This window comes from Anthonomus grandis, chromosome 17 (genome assembly GCF_022605725.1).
Source record: "Anthonomus grandis grandis chromosome 17, icAntGran1.3, whole genome shotgun sequence".
Classification (NCBI taxonomy): Eukaryota; Metazoa; Arthropoda; class Insecta; order Coleoptera; family Curculionidae; genus Anthonomus; species Anthonomus grandis.
Window position 1 is genome coordinate 14,820,114 of NC_065562.1, and position 18,136 is coordinate 14,838,249.

General features: G+C 33.4%; 1 protein-coding gene across 4 annotated transcripts; it reads left to right on the forward strand.

The window, feature by feature from the left end:
- The first annotated feature begins 57 nt into the window (after nucleotides 1-57).
- Nucleotides 58-16,114, forward strand: LOC126746508 (RNA-binding protein cabeza-like). Of its 4 annotated transcripts, none has more exons than XM_050454809.1 (10): nucleotides 58-206; nucleotides 4,115-4,303; nucleotides 4,921-4,998; nucleotides 5,060-5,099; nucleotides 6,017-6,045; nucleotides 7,242-7,351; nucleotides 9,859-10,180; nucleotides 12,471-12,611; nucleotides 15,255-15,451; nucleotides 15,835-16,114. In XM_050454809.1, the coding sequence occupies exons 1-9, from the start codon at nucleotides 197-199 to the stop codon at nucleotides 15,446-15,448; spliced, it is 1,113 nt and encodes a 370-aa protein (XP_050310766.1). In that variant the 5' UTR covers nucleotides 58-196; the 3' UTR covers nucleotides 15,449-15,451; nucleotides 15,835-16,114. The 4 variants fall into 4 exon arrangements, with proteins under 4 accessions (XP_050310766.1, XP_050310764.1, XP_050310765.1 ...); XM_050454807.1 differs by having other exon boundaries at nucleotides 59-206; nucleotides 15,255-15,444; XM_050454808.1 differs by having other exon boundaries at nucleotides 59-206; nucleotides 9,859-10,165; nucleotides 15,255-15,444.
- The last annotated feature ends 2,022 nt before the right edge of the window (nucleotides 16,115-18,136 follow it).

Below are 18,136 nucleotides of genomic sequence, written 5' to 3' on the forward strand. Positions count from 1 at the left end.
TTCGCTACAGCCTACAGGCTTCGGTAGTAACAGTGGCAACGTTGCACACAACTCCACGAAGCGGCTACGGGTTCTACGGGCGCCTACTACGAGACGAATTACGTCAGCGACCAGCGTCTTTCTCAGTCGCCATCTTTCCGTCTTAGTTGCCGGTTAGTTAAGTTTTTGTTCCTCGTATTTTCCATCTTTTTTGAAAATGGCGGACGGTAAGTCACATAAAAATCCAAGTTTATCTGTAATTTTAAGACGCATCCGATTGTGCTTGTTTTACCTCTTTGTTAAGGAGATTTTCATTTAGGGCTTCGGTTAAATATTTTTCAATGCCGGCGAACGAGTCGGACGAGTCGAACATCGTTAAACGATTTTTTCTATAGCCCTCATATTTTCATAAAGTATGTATTGTTAGTTAAAATTATGCATATTTTTCATTATTTTTTTTTAGTTTTATAAATTCAATCAATTTAGCGTTTTAGTATGGAGCATTTTTCTCTGTATCTTTGAAAGCGCATTTGCGCACCGTTAAGGCGCCATTTTTATCTGGATTGGCGTCGGTTGCCCTGTGACTCCCAATTCATTCATTCAATAATACGAATATCTCTAATTAAATAATTAGTACCATTATATTAAAAAAACTATCAAAATTTTAATTAATACATGTACCTAATTCAAGTAATTGAATAGCTGTTTCACAGTTATGGCTAGTTTATAACATACTTTTAGTTTAATTCCTATCAGCTCTATCACACATGTAACTCTAAAATATACCAAATTATATATAATTGTCTGAAAACTGTCTATACAAGTTCAAAAAATACTTGAGAAGTCTGTCAGTTTTTGAGAGTTAAATATAACCTCAAAATTATTTTGAAAGGACAAACTCTGAGAATATTATCTATAGTGAAGTTGTGACTTCAGGCATTATTATGTTTTTGATAAATCATCTTTTGGTAGAAAATACAATGGCGGGAAGAAAAAATTCCAAAATCACAAGGTTTGAGGCTATGTAGCCATTACCCATAAAGATAGTGTCCAATTTAAAATATGAACTGTGATTTTTCCTTATAAACTAAGTTAAGAATTCTTTTCACACCATTAGGGTTCATAATGGACATACCGACCTAAAAAGCAACATATAAACTAAATTGGTATAATACCTGGGTTGCATTAATTACAGCAGGAATATGATGAATTTGTATTTTTGAGACATCAATGTGAGTACTTAAGAGAGTTGTGCTATCAACAATATATTAATAAGGTGGAAATGAATCTCGCTAGCAATCTGAGGTACTTCTGGTCATATATTTGAAATAAAAGAACTGGTTTTAGCCTTCCCTCCAGAATAACATACAATAACAGGATTAGTATGAATATCTTGGATATTGCAGATATGTTTGCAGAATACTTTTCATCCGTCTATTCAGATGAGCAAGTCAATGACATACCATCTTTTGATTTTGATAAATCAATTTGTCTGAGCAATTTAACTCTGTCAATGCAGGATGTTTATGAGATTATTACATCCTCTAAGAATAAGCTCGGAGCTGGACCAGATGGGATTCTGGCATTCTTCCTAAAGAAATGTGTTTGTGTTCTTACGAAACCAATACTGTTCATTTTTAACAAATCTCTAGGTACTGGTTCTTATCCCACTCTCTGGAAGAGAAGTTTTCTAAAACCCATTTTTAAATCTGGTAGTAGAAATTAAATTTCCAATTATCTGGCTGTGTGTAACCAATCTGAGTTGCCAAAGCTGCTTGACTGCCTGGTCAGTCATAGGATTGTCTGGAGTTTTAAATCTTTATTTAATCCTGAACAATTTGGATTTATTAAAGGCAGATCTACTGATGCTAATTTGGTGTTGTATGTCAACTACCTTTACTGCAGCTTGGAGAAGGGACTTCAGGTTGACTCAATATATACAGATTTTTCCAAGGCTTTTGATAGGGTTAACCATGGGGTACTCTTGCAGAAGCTTAGGGCTTTAGGTATTGTGGGGCCTCTTCTTCAGTGGATCTCGGGATTTATCAGAGGTAGAACCTAGATAACCTATTGTTAATCTTGGAGGTACATGTTCCTCTGAAATTTTGGTGCCATCTGGGGTGCCACAGGGCTCTCACTCAGGCCCTGTTTTGTTTTGCCTCTTTTTGATTGATTTAGTTTGGAAACTTGAAAATTGTTGTGTGCTAATGTTTGCCGATGATGTGAAGCTATTTAGGCCTATCACATCCCTTTCCGATGCTGTGCTCCTGCAAAAAGACCTTAATTTGTTCTTTGATTGGTGCCACTTGAATAGAATGTCCCTTAATATCAATAAGTGCCATAAGATTACTTTTTCTAAGCAAAGAAACCCTTTTGCTTTTCTTTATAAAATAAATAATGTAGCAATTGGTGTCAAAACAGAGGTTTCTCACTTAGGAATATATATTGACTCCAGGTTGTCTTTTAAAAGTCACATCAATTAGGTGACTGGTAGGGCAATGAAAATGCTGGGTTTTATCCAAGGGTCTACAACTGATTTGTCTTTCATTTCTCTCTTTTAGATTACTTTATTGCTCTCTTGTTAGGCCCATATTGGTGTATGGCTCAATTGTGTGGTCCCCGTCATATAACTGCTACATTGAGCAGATTGAAAAAACTCAAAATAAATTTTTAAGGGTGGCTGCTTTTAGATGTGGTTACAGGAGACAGGAGTTTTACTATCAGTGGGTCAGGGATAACCTGAACTTACCCACAATAGAGTCACCAAGAACATTACTCATCTTATGTTTTATGCATAAAGTTTTAAATGCTACTATAGATTGTCCCCAGTTATTGTCTCTTTTTAAATTTAGGGTGCCTTCCAGATTGAATAGACAATCAGAAATATTTTCAGTCCTATTCCACTGTACCAATTATGGCATTAATGAGCCAATTACACGAATGGCTCGAAGTGCTAATGGTCTGTCAGGACAGATAAGCTTTTTTGACTCTAGGATTACATCTTTTAAGGGGCAGTTAAAGAATATTATTTCATAGGGGCTTTAATTAATTAACTCATCTACACCTTTCATTGATTTATAGATGGTTTTGTATCTGAATATATATGTTTGTATGGGTATGCTATGTAACACTTGTAAATGGATTCTGTAAATAAATAAATAATAATAATTAAATCTTAAGTTTTAAGTACCAATTACACATTAAGCCAGAATGAAAAATTAAACTTTTTTTAATTTTCGCATGAATATTGGAGGATATAATATACATTTATTTAAGAGTAGAAATATCAGGGGAAATATCACACTTAGGTCATTTCAGTTATTTTCATTCTCTTTTTATTCTACGTATTGTCTCATTAGTGGGACACTTGGTGCACATGTCTTATATGTGAAATTTTTTAATGCCTTGCCAGACTGTAAGCATTCTGCCACTTTATATATTCAAAAATAAAGTTAGAGTTCTTAATTAATAACCTGTTTTACTCATACCTACTCTGAGGAATTTATTCACTCCTCCATGGATTTTTAGGAATATTATGTTGTTCATGTATGTGTTTTATTTCTGTTAAAGATGCTTTGTGTTTGTTAGTTTTATCTATTGCCTAGTGTCTGCTGTATTTTTCCTTTAATTTTGGATTATTTTATTATATAATTACTGAATAAGTTTTATCATTGTAATACTTTTTTTCTACACTTTGACTTGTGTAAGAGTTTGTACTTTTTGGCACAAATAAATTGGATTAGAATTGAAATTAGAGCATGGTTGAGTTGTCTGGTCTCTGGAGTATAATATACACATTAAGGAACTCGAAAGAAGATTTCTAAAGTTCTTGTATTTCAAAACTCATGGTGTTTATCCAGCCCAGAGATTTCCAGAGGGTAATTTGCTGAAAGTGTTTGGTTTGCAATCACTCTCAACCAGATGAAGCAAGAACAAATAAATTATGCTCCTCGCTGATGCACATACTTATCTTCCCTCTTCCTTGTGTCAATTTTTTTAACTTGTGACCTAATATCTCATTACTATAATAAGCTTCTACTTTTTTAATTTAGTTTGTTTCATTTTATAGTATGTATGTTTCTTCCTGCTTTACAATTGGTATACTAAAACTTAGAAATATCCATTTCTATTGCAGGATACGGTGGTGGTGGGTATGATTACTCACAACCCCCGCCGCAATCAGGCTATGCCAGCTACGGAGGTCAACAAGGTGGCGGCTATGGTCAACAAAGTTACGGCCAAGACCCGTCGGGTGGTGGAAACTGGGGTCAGCAGGGAGGTGGTAGAGGACCTCCTGGGGGAGGTTATGGAGGTGGCCAACAAGGTAAATTTTTTCATATTTTGTTTGGGAATTTACCTTTTTTATATATAAAAAAGAAATGTGTTTATTATTTGTAATTACATACATGAACATCCAAATATTTCGACACTACAGGGACACACAAGAGTCCAAGTACATTAATTATAAGGGTTTTATTAGTCTTGTTATTGTTGCTTATTTACAAATGGATCAGTGAAATAATACATAGTTTACTATTGAATTAGATACTTTTAACTATATGGCACATATAGATATTCAAAACATCTATGTGCTCTATCTAATGTTATATTTATCTTATGTTTTATTTCTATATTTATCTAATGGATAGTTCTATGGATATTATTATTAAACATCTTAAAATTTTAATATTATATATAAATGAAATGAATATAACTATATTATGTTTGTTGATCAAGCTGCTTACATTGAACGACATAGGCATAGAAGTAAACTTTTTAACTATAGCTTACTATTCTACCTTCTATGTCGTAGATAATTACTAAGAATGATAGTCCTTGCTGTTAGTAGATAATGGTGAGGGTAGAAAATCTTTAGGACAATCTTTAATTGGAAATTTCCCAAACTATATAATATGACATTCATGTCATCATTTTTTTTAGGTGGCTATGGAGGTGGTGGAGGAGGCTACGGGGGTGGTGGCCAAGGAGGTTATGGAGGAGGAGGCGGAGGCTATGGAGGTAAGTGCATATACATAATAATTTTATGAAAATATATTCAACTTAAAATGGTGGTTTTTAGGTGGCAATAGAGATCGTGGCAACTCTGGTGGTGGTTATGGGTAAGATATTTTTTCTTTTTTATATTACTGTCTTATAAAAACTAATACATATTTCTTGAAAGAATCTTAAGTACTTAAAAGGAAATTTAAGGGTTATAAGAGTGGTAAATTATAAAAAAAAAATTACGAGTTATAAGGGTGGTAAACTATACAATTCTAGTATAAAGGTGTGTGAATTATATAACAGAAGCAGGTCTACATTCCAATTTTGAAGGTAAAATAAAAAATATGCCATAAAGTAGCATATTTTGTTACTAACATATTCTTTAACACAATTAAGCGGACCAATCAGTTATTTAGTGTACTTATTCCCTCATATAAGAATAATGGGTTTTCACGGTGAAGTACTGAACTTGTTAAGGTATTTTTAATAATTTCATGGTGTCTTTGACAAATGATCGGTTGGTTTACAAAAAAAAGGGTCAAAATAACTGGTTTAGGTCCAATAGTACACATTGATGTTGCACATTGATAATTCTACTTGATTAAAGTTTTACTAATATAATGGTTCCATTTTCCAGCGTTTTTATTTGATTAATGTTGTTTTGACTTGACTGAAACATGGATAATATTTAAGTGTAAATGGTATTGTTATCTATAGGGTGATAACTTTACCATACATGTACATTATAAAGAGAGTATATTCCTTGGAAAGATTAATCTGGTTGAATTTGACCAAGGAAGCAATAGTTATGACTATGTACATGTGTATTGACTCAACCCCACAGACACAAGACTGGACGATATTTCACATAGGTTTCACAAGAAGAGGTTTATTGGGAAAGTGTGACACATTGATTGACAGAGATAAAGTGTTAAGCCAATATAAGTGGTTAGAAAATGAAAAACTAGCCCACTTTCGGCTGAATGGGTCACATGTCGAAGCAATTTACTGATGAGTTATTCTTCTGTTTTAGAGGTGGTCAACGAGGCGGTTACGGCAAAGGTAAAAAGCACCACAGTCTGTGACTTGGTAGCATTTTTTATTTTATTTTTTTAATTATATTGTTTCATGATTTATATACTATGCGGTATTTGTAGTGGTTTTTATATTTTATTTGCGATTGTGGTTCGAGAATGGCGCTTTTGCGTAATTTAACGGTTGCGATTAAGACTGTGAGGTTTTAAGTCTAATGTTAGCAGTAAAAGTTACATTTGAGAAGGTTTAACGGGAATATTTACGTCAGAAATTGATATGCGAACATTTTCGTTGGTTAAGAGTATAGCAGTACAAGATTTGACATTTTTGATAAGGATTTAATAGGCAAAAAAGTGGATATACAGTTGGGATATTTAGTATATTTCAGGAATATCCCAGGAAAAGCTCAAAATATATTTTCTTACCTAAGCCCAGGGGATCAATAAAGTCAACATTTTATATTCAAACCCTCATGGGATATCCCAGGAATGTCTATTAAATTAGAGATATTAATAATGTTTCCTGCAGCTCACTGTATAGAATGATAATTGTACTTTCATAAGGCTGTACATATATTTGGTATGACCCTATCTTAATGTGAAAATGGTATATTTATAGCAAAACATAGCAACAGCTAAATACTATGAGAGAAAACCACGATTGCGATTATTTTATTTTAAATACCTGGGTTTTACTTAAAATCACAAACAATTAAAAGCAATTCCCTTGTTATCCCGCCAGTTTTGAAACAATAGTAAGAGTATAAAAAACAAAATTGGTTATAAGTATGAAACTATAGTGTTACAAGTTACTGGAATCATTAGGTTACCTGCTTGATGACGTTAGAAACTTAAAAATGTATGTGTACTGAAATATTTGTTCCTAAACTCTCATTAAGGCAAATAAGGGTGCCAGAGAAAAGTTTAAAAAAACTCCGTCATAAGCTGCTTTAGTAGGTTTATTACTTGAACCTAGTAATCTTATTTATTGGTTTTACTGATCTATAATAGGTCAGAATGCATTAATATACACTATATAAAAAACACTCAAGAGAGTACTAAATAAACTGGGTGTTCTGATATGAAAGAAAAGCGGTTGAAATTACAGTAAAGTTATGACCACTTTCGCGTCCGAAACAAAAAAAACGTAGAAAGTAGCATATTAAGCTTAAACAAAACTTTCTTGTGTATAAGGGAGAATTCCTAACGAATAACCCCTTGCAGGTGATGGAAATCTCGTTATTCAACAGGACACGGTGTTCGTATCCGGGATCGACCCGAATTTTACTGAGGATGACATTGCTGATCATTTCGGCTCTATTGGTATTATCAAGGTAAGTTTTTTTGTTTTCGTAATGTTAGTTTTGGCAAACTGCACTCTGTGCTTGAATGATTTTCGTCAATATTCAAGTTCAATTTTGACGTTTTGCCAGATTAATTCAGATTCTATTCATCAGTTGCCATGAATTGTGGGTAATTGAACTATTCGATCTGAGACATTTAATTAATTTGACTAGTGTTAGCACTTGAATGGTATGGGTTTAAGGTTCCAGAAAATTTTCATATGGAAAAAATCATCTAATGCAAATAAAAAATTTTTCCAAGGAACACCCATCTCAAACAAAAAAGTAAATTAATAATTACCTCCGGAATTTGCAAGAGTGACATATTATAGTATACAGTCACTCTTGCAAATTAATAGTTTTGCTTCAAATTTTATAGGATGTTAGCTTTTTGGGCAGCTCTTACTGATGCCCTTGAATTAGAGTAGACTTATTTTTAAAGTAAAAAATAAACAGAGGCTCCAAATAACTTAAATTCTGTATGTACATTTTTCAAACGTTTGAAGCTCTATTGCAGCCATAAATTTAGGGTTTTTTTGCTGAATGACTGTAATGGTCAAATTCTTTTAAAAAAAAACACTAGTCCAGATATGACATACCAAACATAAGCCATTTTTGAATTGGCTGCCCAGAATACAATACCATATTGAGTTTTATGTACAAAATTGGCTAATTCCTTCAAAAGTACAGTAACTTATTGGCAAAGCTGAAGTAAATCAAATAAAGGCAATCTTGAGTCTGTTATACATTTACTTTTGCATACTTGGAGGGATATGAAGAAGAATGACCATTGGAGTTGTTTGTGTTCTTGGACTTAATACAAACATTGAAAACTATGTCAAAAAAAGGGTTTAATAAAATTTAAAGGTACTAATGGAATATTATTAACCTTTTTTTGAATCTTACTTATCTGACATCAAATGTAAGAATATTGCATCCACAGGGAAGTGTCCTTGAACCACTGTTGCTTGACTTTTATATCAATGACATCAAGCTTAATGTTTCTTAATCTTAATCAATTCCCAATGTCATCCTTTTAAGCTCTTAAGTCATATGAGGACCTTTTCATAACTCTTAATAAGGAATTAAAGTTAGTTTATTCATAGCGGCGTGTCAACAAATTAAGACTTAATTTGTTTAAATCATGATGTATGATTATTGAAAAATCAAAAACAGATTTAAAAAAAAAAATAGAAATGTTAGTATTAAAATGAATAATGAAAATATTGAACTTATTGACAAAATAAAATACAATTGTTGGTTAAATAAAAATTATTATTTTGAGTATGTCCTTGGTAAAGTGGGTAAAGAAAATTGGGTTTTTGTCTGGTTTAAGGTACAAACTATCTTTACAAACAAACAAATTAATTTTTAATAGTACATTTTGACTACGGTGAGTCACTGTTATATTTCAGAAACAAAACAGATCTAAATAAGTTGCAAGTACTGCAAAATGTATGAATATTTTCAGTTGTTGTAAATATGAACCAATAACAAATATGTTTAAATTCCTAAATTGGCTTGATATAAAACCATGTTTTAAATATCCACTTCTTTTATTTATATTTATAAAATAGAGAGCATGGTCATATTCCTTCATATTTGGCAAAGTTCCTAAAAAGAAATAATGAGATTCGTAATTATCAGACAAGGCAGGAACACAACTTTAAAAAAAGATCTTCAAAGGTTTGAAATTTCAACTTTTTATCAATATATAATCCTAAGAACTTATTTTGTGTTATATTTATTATCACATCATTTAAGGAAACTGAACGTTGACATTTGTAAAGGTCATAATATTAGTCTTTCAAACATTTAAGGATAACTTCTCTGAATCACACCATTCCTTTAACAAATATATAGGTCATGATACACATTCCACTGTGTCTCAGTCTGCTTTTACATGACTCCACAAAATATCATAGGGGTGTATAATGCAAATCAACCAGACACACTCAAACCCGCAGTATCATTAATGTGCAATAAGCACAGAACAGGATTCAACACTAAGCCTTGTGGTAAGGCCCTTTAATCAGGCTTTGATTTTTTATAGCCAACTAATTGGATCCCATTGCTTAAGTAGGACACTAATTTTGACTTGTTGAGTAATAAAATTGATTATCTGAAAAATCATTGTAAATGACCTTAATTATATGGAAAAAATAATCCCAGGCAGTTGAAGTTTTCAACTTTAACTGGAATTTATTATTTCCAGAGTCATAATTCATGGGTTTTTTATAGATTAGTATTTTTTTTCATTCTTCCAAGCAGTTGAAAATGTTACTTTTGAGTTCAGATTTAACTGCCTGGACAAAATGGAAAATGAGCTTATTAAGTATGTGCTTTGGATAGCACTATACTTATCTTTTTTTTTTTACAACTTGTGTAAGCAAATTAATGTACTTTTACTGGATGTAATATAATAATCCATCCTTGCTGCTCTCGTATTTCACCAATTAAAACTATTCATTCCGATAAATGAACCTTTATATTTCTAGATGGACAAGAGAACCAACAACAAAAAAGTGTGGCTGTACAAAGACAAAAGCACCGGAATGTCGAAGGGAGAAGCGACCGTGACATACGACGATCCCAATGCGGCCAAAAGCGCAATTGACTGGTTCGACGGCAAAGATTTCCGCGGTTCGGTAGTGCGAGTACAGTTGGCCACCAAACGTGACAACTGGAGCGGCGGTCGAGGTGGCGGCGGCGGTGGTGGAGGTCGCGGCGGCGGAGGTTTCGGCGGTGGTGGCCGAGGAGGAGGCGGCGGAGGATTTGGAGGAGGCCGCGGAGGCGGCGATAGAGGTAGAGGGCGCGGAGGTAAAGCGCATCCAATATGCTCGCTACAGTAGACTTTTCGTTTGATTTTATTCTACTTCGGCAGTTTTTTTTTGGATTTGCTTTTCCTTTTTTTTTTCAAGTTAAGGACCGTTTTTTTTTAACTCGATATCTGTATAAACGTTTTTTTCTTCAGGAGAGGTGTTTTTGCATTTTAATACAACATGTACTGATAAAATAAAGAACTATTTTAAATATTTTTAAGTTGTTGCAACTAAAAATAAATACACGAAAAAATTGATTAATATTAAATTAAAGAAAAACAGACGCGGTTTTTTCAAAACTTGACAAGTACTTGCTACAAAATTGAACAAAGACAAATATTTTTATTAGTAGGAAAGTAAAACCTTGGTAAGAATATTAAATACGAAAATCTATTATTTGTTTGGTTGGTTGCCATTATCAGAAATGCCATCAATGACTTCCTCATAAAAAAGCTTCATTTGTTAAGTTGATTCCCCCTAGCAGTTTTCTAACGTCACATTTTTTGGGGTTGCTGACATGATTAATTGCTGGTAACTTGGTTGTTCTTCAAATGATTGCACATTTGACATGTTTTTTGAAAATGTCAATGTGAACATCATTCCCGGAATATGTGGTTGATATTTTACAAACCTTGTTTCCTAAATACACTCGAACCTGAGTGATTTTGTTTTTTCTTTAAAATATTTAGTGAGGAAGATTCAAAGTCAGAAATTTTCCAATCTTGGTCCAAAATATTTCCATGTTTATTTAGAATTTCATAATGTTCTCTTGGTACTAAAATTTCCTCTTTTCTGTGGTAATCTTTTTCCACTCTGCCAAAAACCTATAGCCTCTTATTGAAAAAAAATTATTTATCTTATTAAAAACTTGATTTTTGTAAACAGTTATCAAGAACAGTCATTAAGATGCAGTTCTTATTTTGTTATCTACATGAATCTGAGAATAAATAACTCCAAATTTAATTTTCTATTCCCTTCTTCAGCTAATATGGTTTTAAGTTGCAAGAGGTATTGTAGCAGTCCTGATGTCCTCAAGTGCTTGTTTTTCTCTTTGGTGACGTACTATAGTAAATTATTATAAAGCTACATTTGTGAATAAAAAACTTCTTCAACAGACTGCTTCTGTTGACAGTCAAGACAAACTTATTATATTTTCTTTGTGACTGTTTAAATATTTAAAAAATGCTTTTGCTCTTATTTTATGGAATCTATACATTGTGTTCATTCAATTTTTTTTCAACACTTTGGTTCTTTTTATTTTAACCAAAAATTATCTACAGAGAAAAGCATGTATCAGAATGTGTTCCCAAAACCAAGATTAAAGTCTCCATAATTTTTTTTTTTATATTTAGACAAAGAGCACTTTAAGTTTGTATGAGCAATAAATGTGTTAAACGTTTTTTGGATTAAGTTCTGCACTTCTCTTACATTTAGTGCGCGAATAATGACTTTGTATGCACCCGCCCCGTTTTTCAATGTTGTCCCGCTAAAAATCTCGTAGAAATACCAGCAAGTGGATCTTTACTTGCTCCTAAATTATGCTTAGCGTCACGACGTCTAATAAAACAGAATAGGCTTAAAATACTTCCCAGTTACTTTTTGAAAAATAGATGTGCAAACGGGAATTGTTCCCTTGGGAGTTATAATACAATATTTTACCAAAATATTTCTGTTCCTCTGGACATAAATCATTATTGGATGTAACTCTTCTTTTGGGAATACATATATCCATAAATTTTAATAATACTTTAACTTGCTCAACCTTTTGGTTACATGAATATATTAGTTCTCTAAAATCCTAAATAATTTTGTTAAACCTTACCTGTTTATACTCACATCACCTAACCTGTCCTTGCTATAATGATTACTTTTTGGCTTTTTCTTGGAGCTATGATTTTTTCTACCTCCGTTTTCAGTGGATATAATTTTGCTGTATTCACTCTTTTCCTGGTCCATCTTTCAACCATGTGGTATAAAAATTTTATTTTAAAACTACCTTTCTTCTACAACAGTAGATAATATAAAAAACACTTGTTGAGTTTTAAAATATAAAGAAGACAAACCGATTGTAGTGACCGCGTTATAACATACCGCGGCATGTTCATAATTCTATAACATTTGTACTGTGTTATATTGTGTTTTGTCAAATCTGACTTCAGCAGCAGATTAAGCGTTAATTTTCTATAGGGACGCATAACTAACATTTACGAAAAATGTACTTATCGAGTTTTAAAAAACTGGTCCTCGATTGACGGATGTTGTTTTAACGAATGCGACTTTTTTTTAAGGAGGTGGCGGCGGTGGTGGTCGCGACCGTGAATCTAGAGACGGAGACTGGAGGTGTGCGAATCCCGACTGCGCCAACACCAATTTTGCCTGGAGGAACGAGTGTAACCGGTGCGGAGACTCTAAACCGGCCGGCGGTGGCGGTAAGTTATGTTATATACCCTTATTTCCTTGGTTTTCCTCTTTCGCTCTCGGCAAATCTAAACGAATATTTTTGTCTGATTTTTATAAAGAGGATAAATTGAAAAATGTCTCTATTAAAACCCACCCTGGTCTTTGTGGCCTTGGGTGTATCCTGTCTGGAGATACAGTTTTAGTTCGATGCACGTCAAGCGTAACATGACACGTTGAACCATAATATGCTGTGCCAAAAATAAAATTCCAAGGTAGGGGGGGTGGTTCCAGAAGTACCCGATTCAACAAAGGAAATAAAAAAATTTATAAAGGCAGATTTCAGCTATATACACTTTTTTCCAGTGGTGTTCAATAAGTTGGATACTTTTTTTATAATAAGAAGTCTTGTTCCTCCAAATAGCCATTAACCGCCGACATTCTTCATTATTGTAAAATCTTTTACTATTCAGCCATTTTTTCAAGTTTGGAAACAGAAAATAATCTGAGGGGACTAAAATCTGGCAAATGGGGTGCATAAGCTAGCAATTTAAGCTTAAATTCGTTAATTTGTGGCCCTTGCAATAACGGATTTGTGAGCTGGTATATTGTCTTGGTAAAAAAAGTTATTAGCCAAATGTGGCCGTTTTTTGCTTGATTTCTTCGCTCAAGCGTTGCAATAAGAAGGCATAATATTCGCTGTTGGTAATTTTATTTATTACCCTTTTTTAATATCAATGAAAATTATGCCACCCACCTCCCAAAAAACCGACGCCATGACCTTGGCTGCAGATGAAATGATCTTCGCTTTCTTTAGACCAGCTCTCCCTTTTGTATCCATTGTTTTAATTTGTCTTCTAGGTCTTCAATACTCGTCTAGGTAGCTCGTACTGCTACCCAATATTTGACTGATGTAAACAAAAGAGCAGATTCACCCAAAGTAGAATCCAGTTCAGCTTTTATATTGGTTGGACTGAGGCTTTTCAAATAAAAGTATTATACCACATAACAATGGCCAATTTTCTCCCTGTTCACAATTTGACTGAAAATGGTCACAGTTGATGGCTGTCAAACAAATACTAAACAATGTGACGTCCTCAAACTTGAAGCATGCTTTATAGATTGTGTACTTCGTCGTACAGTGATATTTTTCAAACAACTACCGCTATCTCTAGGTCACCCGGCCTACGACTTACTATTGGGAAAATCCTCGTAACTTTATACCATCACACGAATTCGACGAAACCACCATTCACACGAAATAAATGAAGTGTATTCAGTTGAAATAAAAAACGATATTTTTGTATCCATGCGGGTTGTCTGCAACTGTTTCTCCCAAGCCGGAATATTCGTTATTCATTTGGTGTAACTTAGGTCACAGAAATCGGTGTGTTACAGTAATTTCGCTTTTTAATAAATCGTGTTTTAAAGCATCAAAGTAGGCTGCTCTCATTGGCGATACCAGCGCTTTCGGTGTTTAAGCCATTTCATGACAGATTGTGTCATGAAGTTTGAAATTAAAATGTTATACGTCAAAAGTAGAGCAACACTTTAATTCATTCATCAGTGTTTTTGATGAAAGTAACGGCAAAAATAGTTTTTGTGGAAATTTTTTTAAATATTGTGCTGAATTAATTATACTAAGAGGTATTATAAATTCGAAAGACTTAAAGCAGAGAATTGTGAATGCATTTAAGACCATTTATTAGAGATGCATCAAGTAGCTTGAATTGAATAGGAAGTTTGCGGCAATCATCCAAATTTGAGACTGATAAACCTTAAGATCATCTGCAAATTTCAGATGGCAGCTATGCGTGGAACAATCTCCAATATCATTGATAAAGATGTTAAAAAGGAAACCAAGTACCCAAGTAATGCAATGCTTTAAGAATATATTCGAGGCAACCCATCTTTGCCAGGACTCTTGCAAGCATCCAATGTACTGAGCTCTGAATAAATTTCTGGATTTAAGGATACTGAATTGTTACAGTTAGGTTGTGCATTCCTACACATATTGGACAAATATTTAGAGAACAGATTGACTACATTGCTACCAGAAGAGCATTTCAAGTTTTCGTGAAATATCTCTTGAGGAAATGCACTGTTGGTTTTTTTATTGCTTAAAAATTTCGCAGATTATTTCTAAGAGATTGCTCTGTAAGAAACATTGCGTCATAGAATAATTTTACATCTTGATGGCAGCATCGAAAGAGCACGGTAATCAGCATCTAATTGGGAGTTCAACAATTTCTTGTATGCCCTCTTCTTTGCAACTAGTAATTCATTTAACTCTGATAAAAAAAAATACGGAAATTTTTTAGTAGAATGTTTCTTTAAATTAAAAAAGCAGTGAAACATGTACATAATTTTGTAGAATACATTAAAATTACACTATTAGTAATTACTATAAAGTTTATCCTGTTGTGAAATATTGCCTCAATCTTAGAGGTAATACTTATTCATTACCCTGTGTATCCAGAAATCACGTGATAACATTTTTGGTCGAAACAAAAAAAAAACCACTGTTGCTCTACTGTTGTCAGATAGTGTATGGGAAAATTGCCCCATATTTGACAGCACTGTGACATTCGTATCTTTTTAAGTTTTAAGATCATCCATCTTATTTTACATATGAATAATTAATTTCCGTGCTAAACAGTCGCATTTTTTTATAGGCGGTGGTGGTGATAGACGCGGAGGCGGCGACAGAGACGGCGGCCGCCGAGGTGGAGGCGGTGGTTTCCGCGGCGGCGATCGAGGAGGTTTCGGGGGTCGAGGTGGTGGAGGTCGCGGGGGCGGCAGAGGCGGCCCCGGAGGTCCACGAGGCGGCGGCTTCGGAGGCGGAAGAGGTGGCGGAGGCGGACGGTAAGATGTGTGTTGCTTTTCTCTTTTCTTTTCAAATTGTTTTTTTTTATTCCTCTTTCGCTCTCGGCAAAAGATTTTTTCATGTTTTTTACTGATTTGTATAAAGAGGATATATCGAAGATTTCTCTATTAAAACCCACCTTAGCCGCACACGAGATGGTTTTGAGTGTATCCTGTCTGGAGGAACAATTTTTTTATCATATATTTAAAGTATTATTGAGTAAAGATGCGAATAGTACAGGAAAATCACAGTTGAAGTCCTTCTATGTAATATAAAACTTACATAGGGAAACTAAACATGTTCTCAACTCGAATACAAAAGTAATTCAACTGTAATTTCCTGTACTATGCAAATTATTTCATTCGTTGAACTTCATTTTTATTTTTTAGGGATAGAGGCAGCGGTAGGGATCGTCCGAAGCCATACTAGACTTACCTTAATAACTTAGATATAAGAAACTCCTTTTCTTTTTAATTCGTGCAAGTAACTGGATCGAAAGGTATTATTTATAAGAGTTAATAATATAATATGAATGCATTGTAATGATTCGGACGTCCCAACTACTATTTAAGATTCTTTTGTAATTTTTTTAAACTTAAGTCTTTGTCGTTTTATGACAAATTTGTATGTATGTGTAACATAAGAGAAATAAAGCTTTTTCAGCTGTTATTGGACCGTTTTATTATAGACGATAAGAAATTTTTAATACTTGTATTTAGTCACTAATAAATTATTGAAAAATGTATTGCTGAGGAGGGGCATTTTTAAATATCGACGAATATTGAATAAATAATTGTATGTCTTAAAGTCAATTGACAAACGTATTGTAGATTAAGGTTTTATTCCTCTAAAAGAGAATTCATAACATTAAAGGACCCAGGAACACGATTTTGTAGTCTGCCCAAACATATTCAAATAGGTTCGCATCTGGACTTAACGCCGGCCATCCAAGATAGGAGTGTCTACATAGTTTTTTTAGTAATTCTTCGTGATATGGGGTCCGGCGTTATGCCTCAGAATAAAATTATTTCCAATAAAATCCATAAAAGAACAATGAAATTTTGCAGAATTTCATTAATATGACCCACACCATCAGTGAACCCCTTCGATAGTACTATTCACATTTAGGTTTGAATTCAACGGGCTTAAGAAGTATCAATAGGTTTTTGGAAAAAATAAGAGAAAATTAAACTTTCAGGACAAATATAGATTACATTTGAAGAAATAGAGAGAAATAAAGATATCTATTTGTTATTTAAACTTACATTTCAAAGGAATTAAATTATGCCAAGTATATGAACGCTTTTTAACTCCAGGTTTTTCACAATTTATTTTAAGATTGTCTTCATTTAACTTTTCATTTATGGTCTGTCCTTAAATTAATTCCTGGTATGATAAAGTCGATTTTTAATTCCTTTGTGAGAAGATAAAGCGATCATTATGAACGTTTTTCGTTGGAGACCAGTTCCAGCTCGGGCCTCTTTGGTTTCTTCGTATTGCAAGCATTTTGTGTAATTTTTAATGTCATAGATTTCCAATTCTCCAGTGATTTCTAGGTGTGGGAAATTATTTTTTTTAAATCTCCTAATCTTAGGCATTTGACGTCGTTTATTGTCTTCCATGCAATTGACGCATTTTTTATGTCCTTTAGGCTTGTAAAATAATTTTCCAGGCAATGGCACATTCGCTTTTTATTTTATGTCATTTTTTATATTATCCAGGGATCTGCAATAATTTTCCCGGTCATCCAGACCATTGGAACTAAATTTTCACGTTTTTCAGTCAATCGTAGTGAATTTTCATTTTATTCCAGACAATTACGGTAAAATTCTGTCTCAGATAAGTTTTTCTTATTCTTCAAACTTCTGAAGTAATTTTTCTGTATTTCAAGCATTCAAAGATGCTTTCCTGGAAATTAAATTACATTTTCTTCTTATTCCACTGATTTCATATAATTATTTATGTCTTCAAGGGATTTGCAATAATGTTCATTGTTCTCCAACCCATAGTAATTGAATTTTATTTTCTATTCCAGGCAATGCAAGTCTATTTTTAGCATATTCCAGGCAATTGGAGTAGGTATTTTTTTGTCACGCTTTCGAAACAATTTTCCAGGCTGTTAAAAGTTCATTAACTTCTTATTCCAGGCATTTTATGTAACTATATTTTCCAAGAATTTAGTGTAACCTTCAGTCTCCAAAAAACGTGTATAATTAAGTACGGTGCACAGTGCTATTTAATAAAAGATAGAAAGTGAGGGTTGGGCATGAAAAATATATTAGGAAAATTGAGAATAGCGGTAACGGATAATCCACGATATCGCATTGGCCATTCATTAATAACATGAATAATTAATTATACGGACTATTTTAAAGATACTTCTACAATGTTAGGAACCCTCAGTCTTTTACATGATACCAGAAGTTCATCAAAATTAAATTATCTTTGGAAGAAGTTTGTAATGAATAAATTAATGCGAAAATAAGCCGAGTGCAGGATCATATGTAGATTCTACCTCACATGCCTTTTTTCCCTAAATCATTAATACCTTATACGCCAAAAAAGTTTCATAAACTTCGACATTTAATCATCAACCCTGGCCTGAACAATTGGGTTTAAATAGACCTTACCTAAACTAGCAATTTCATTTTTGACTGTATGGAAAGAGGTTTTCAGGTCGAGTCAATACAT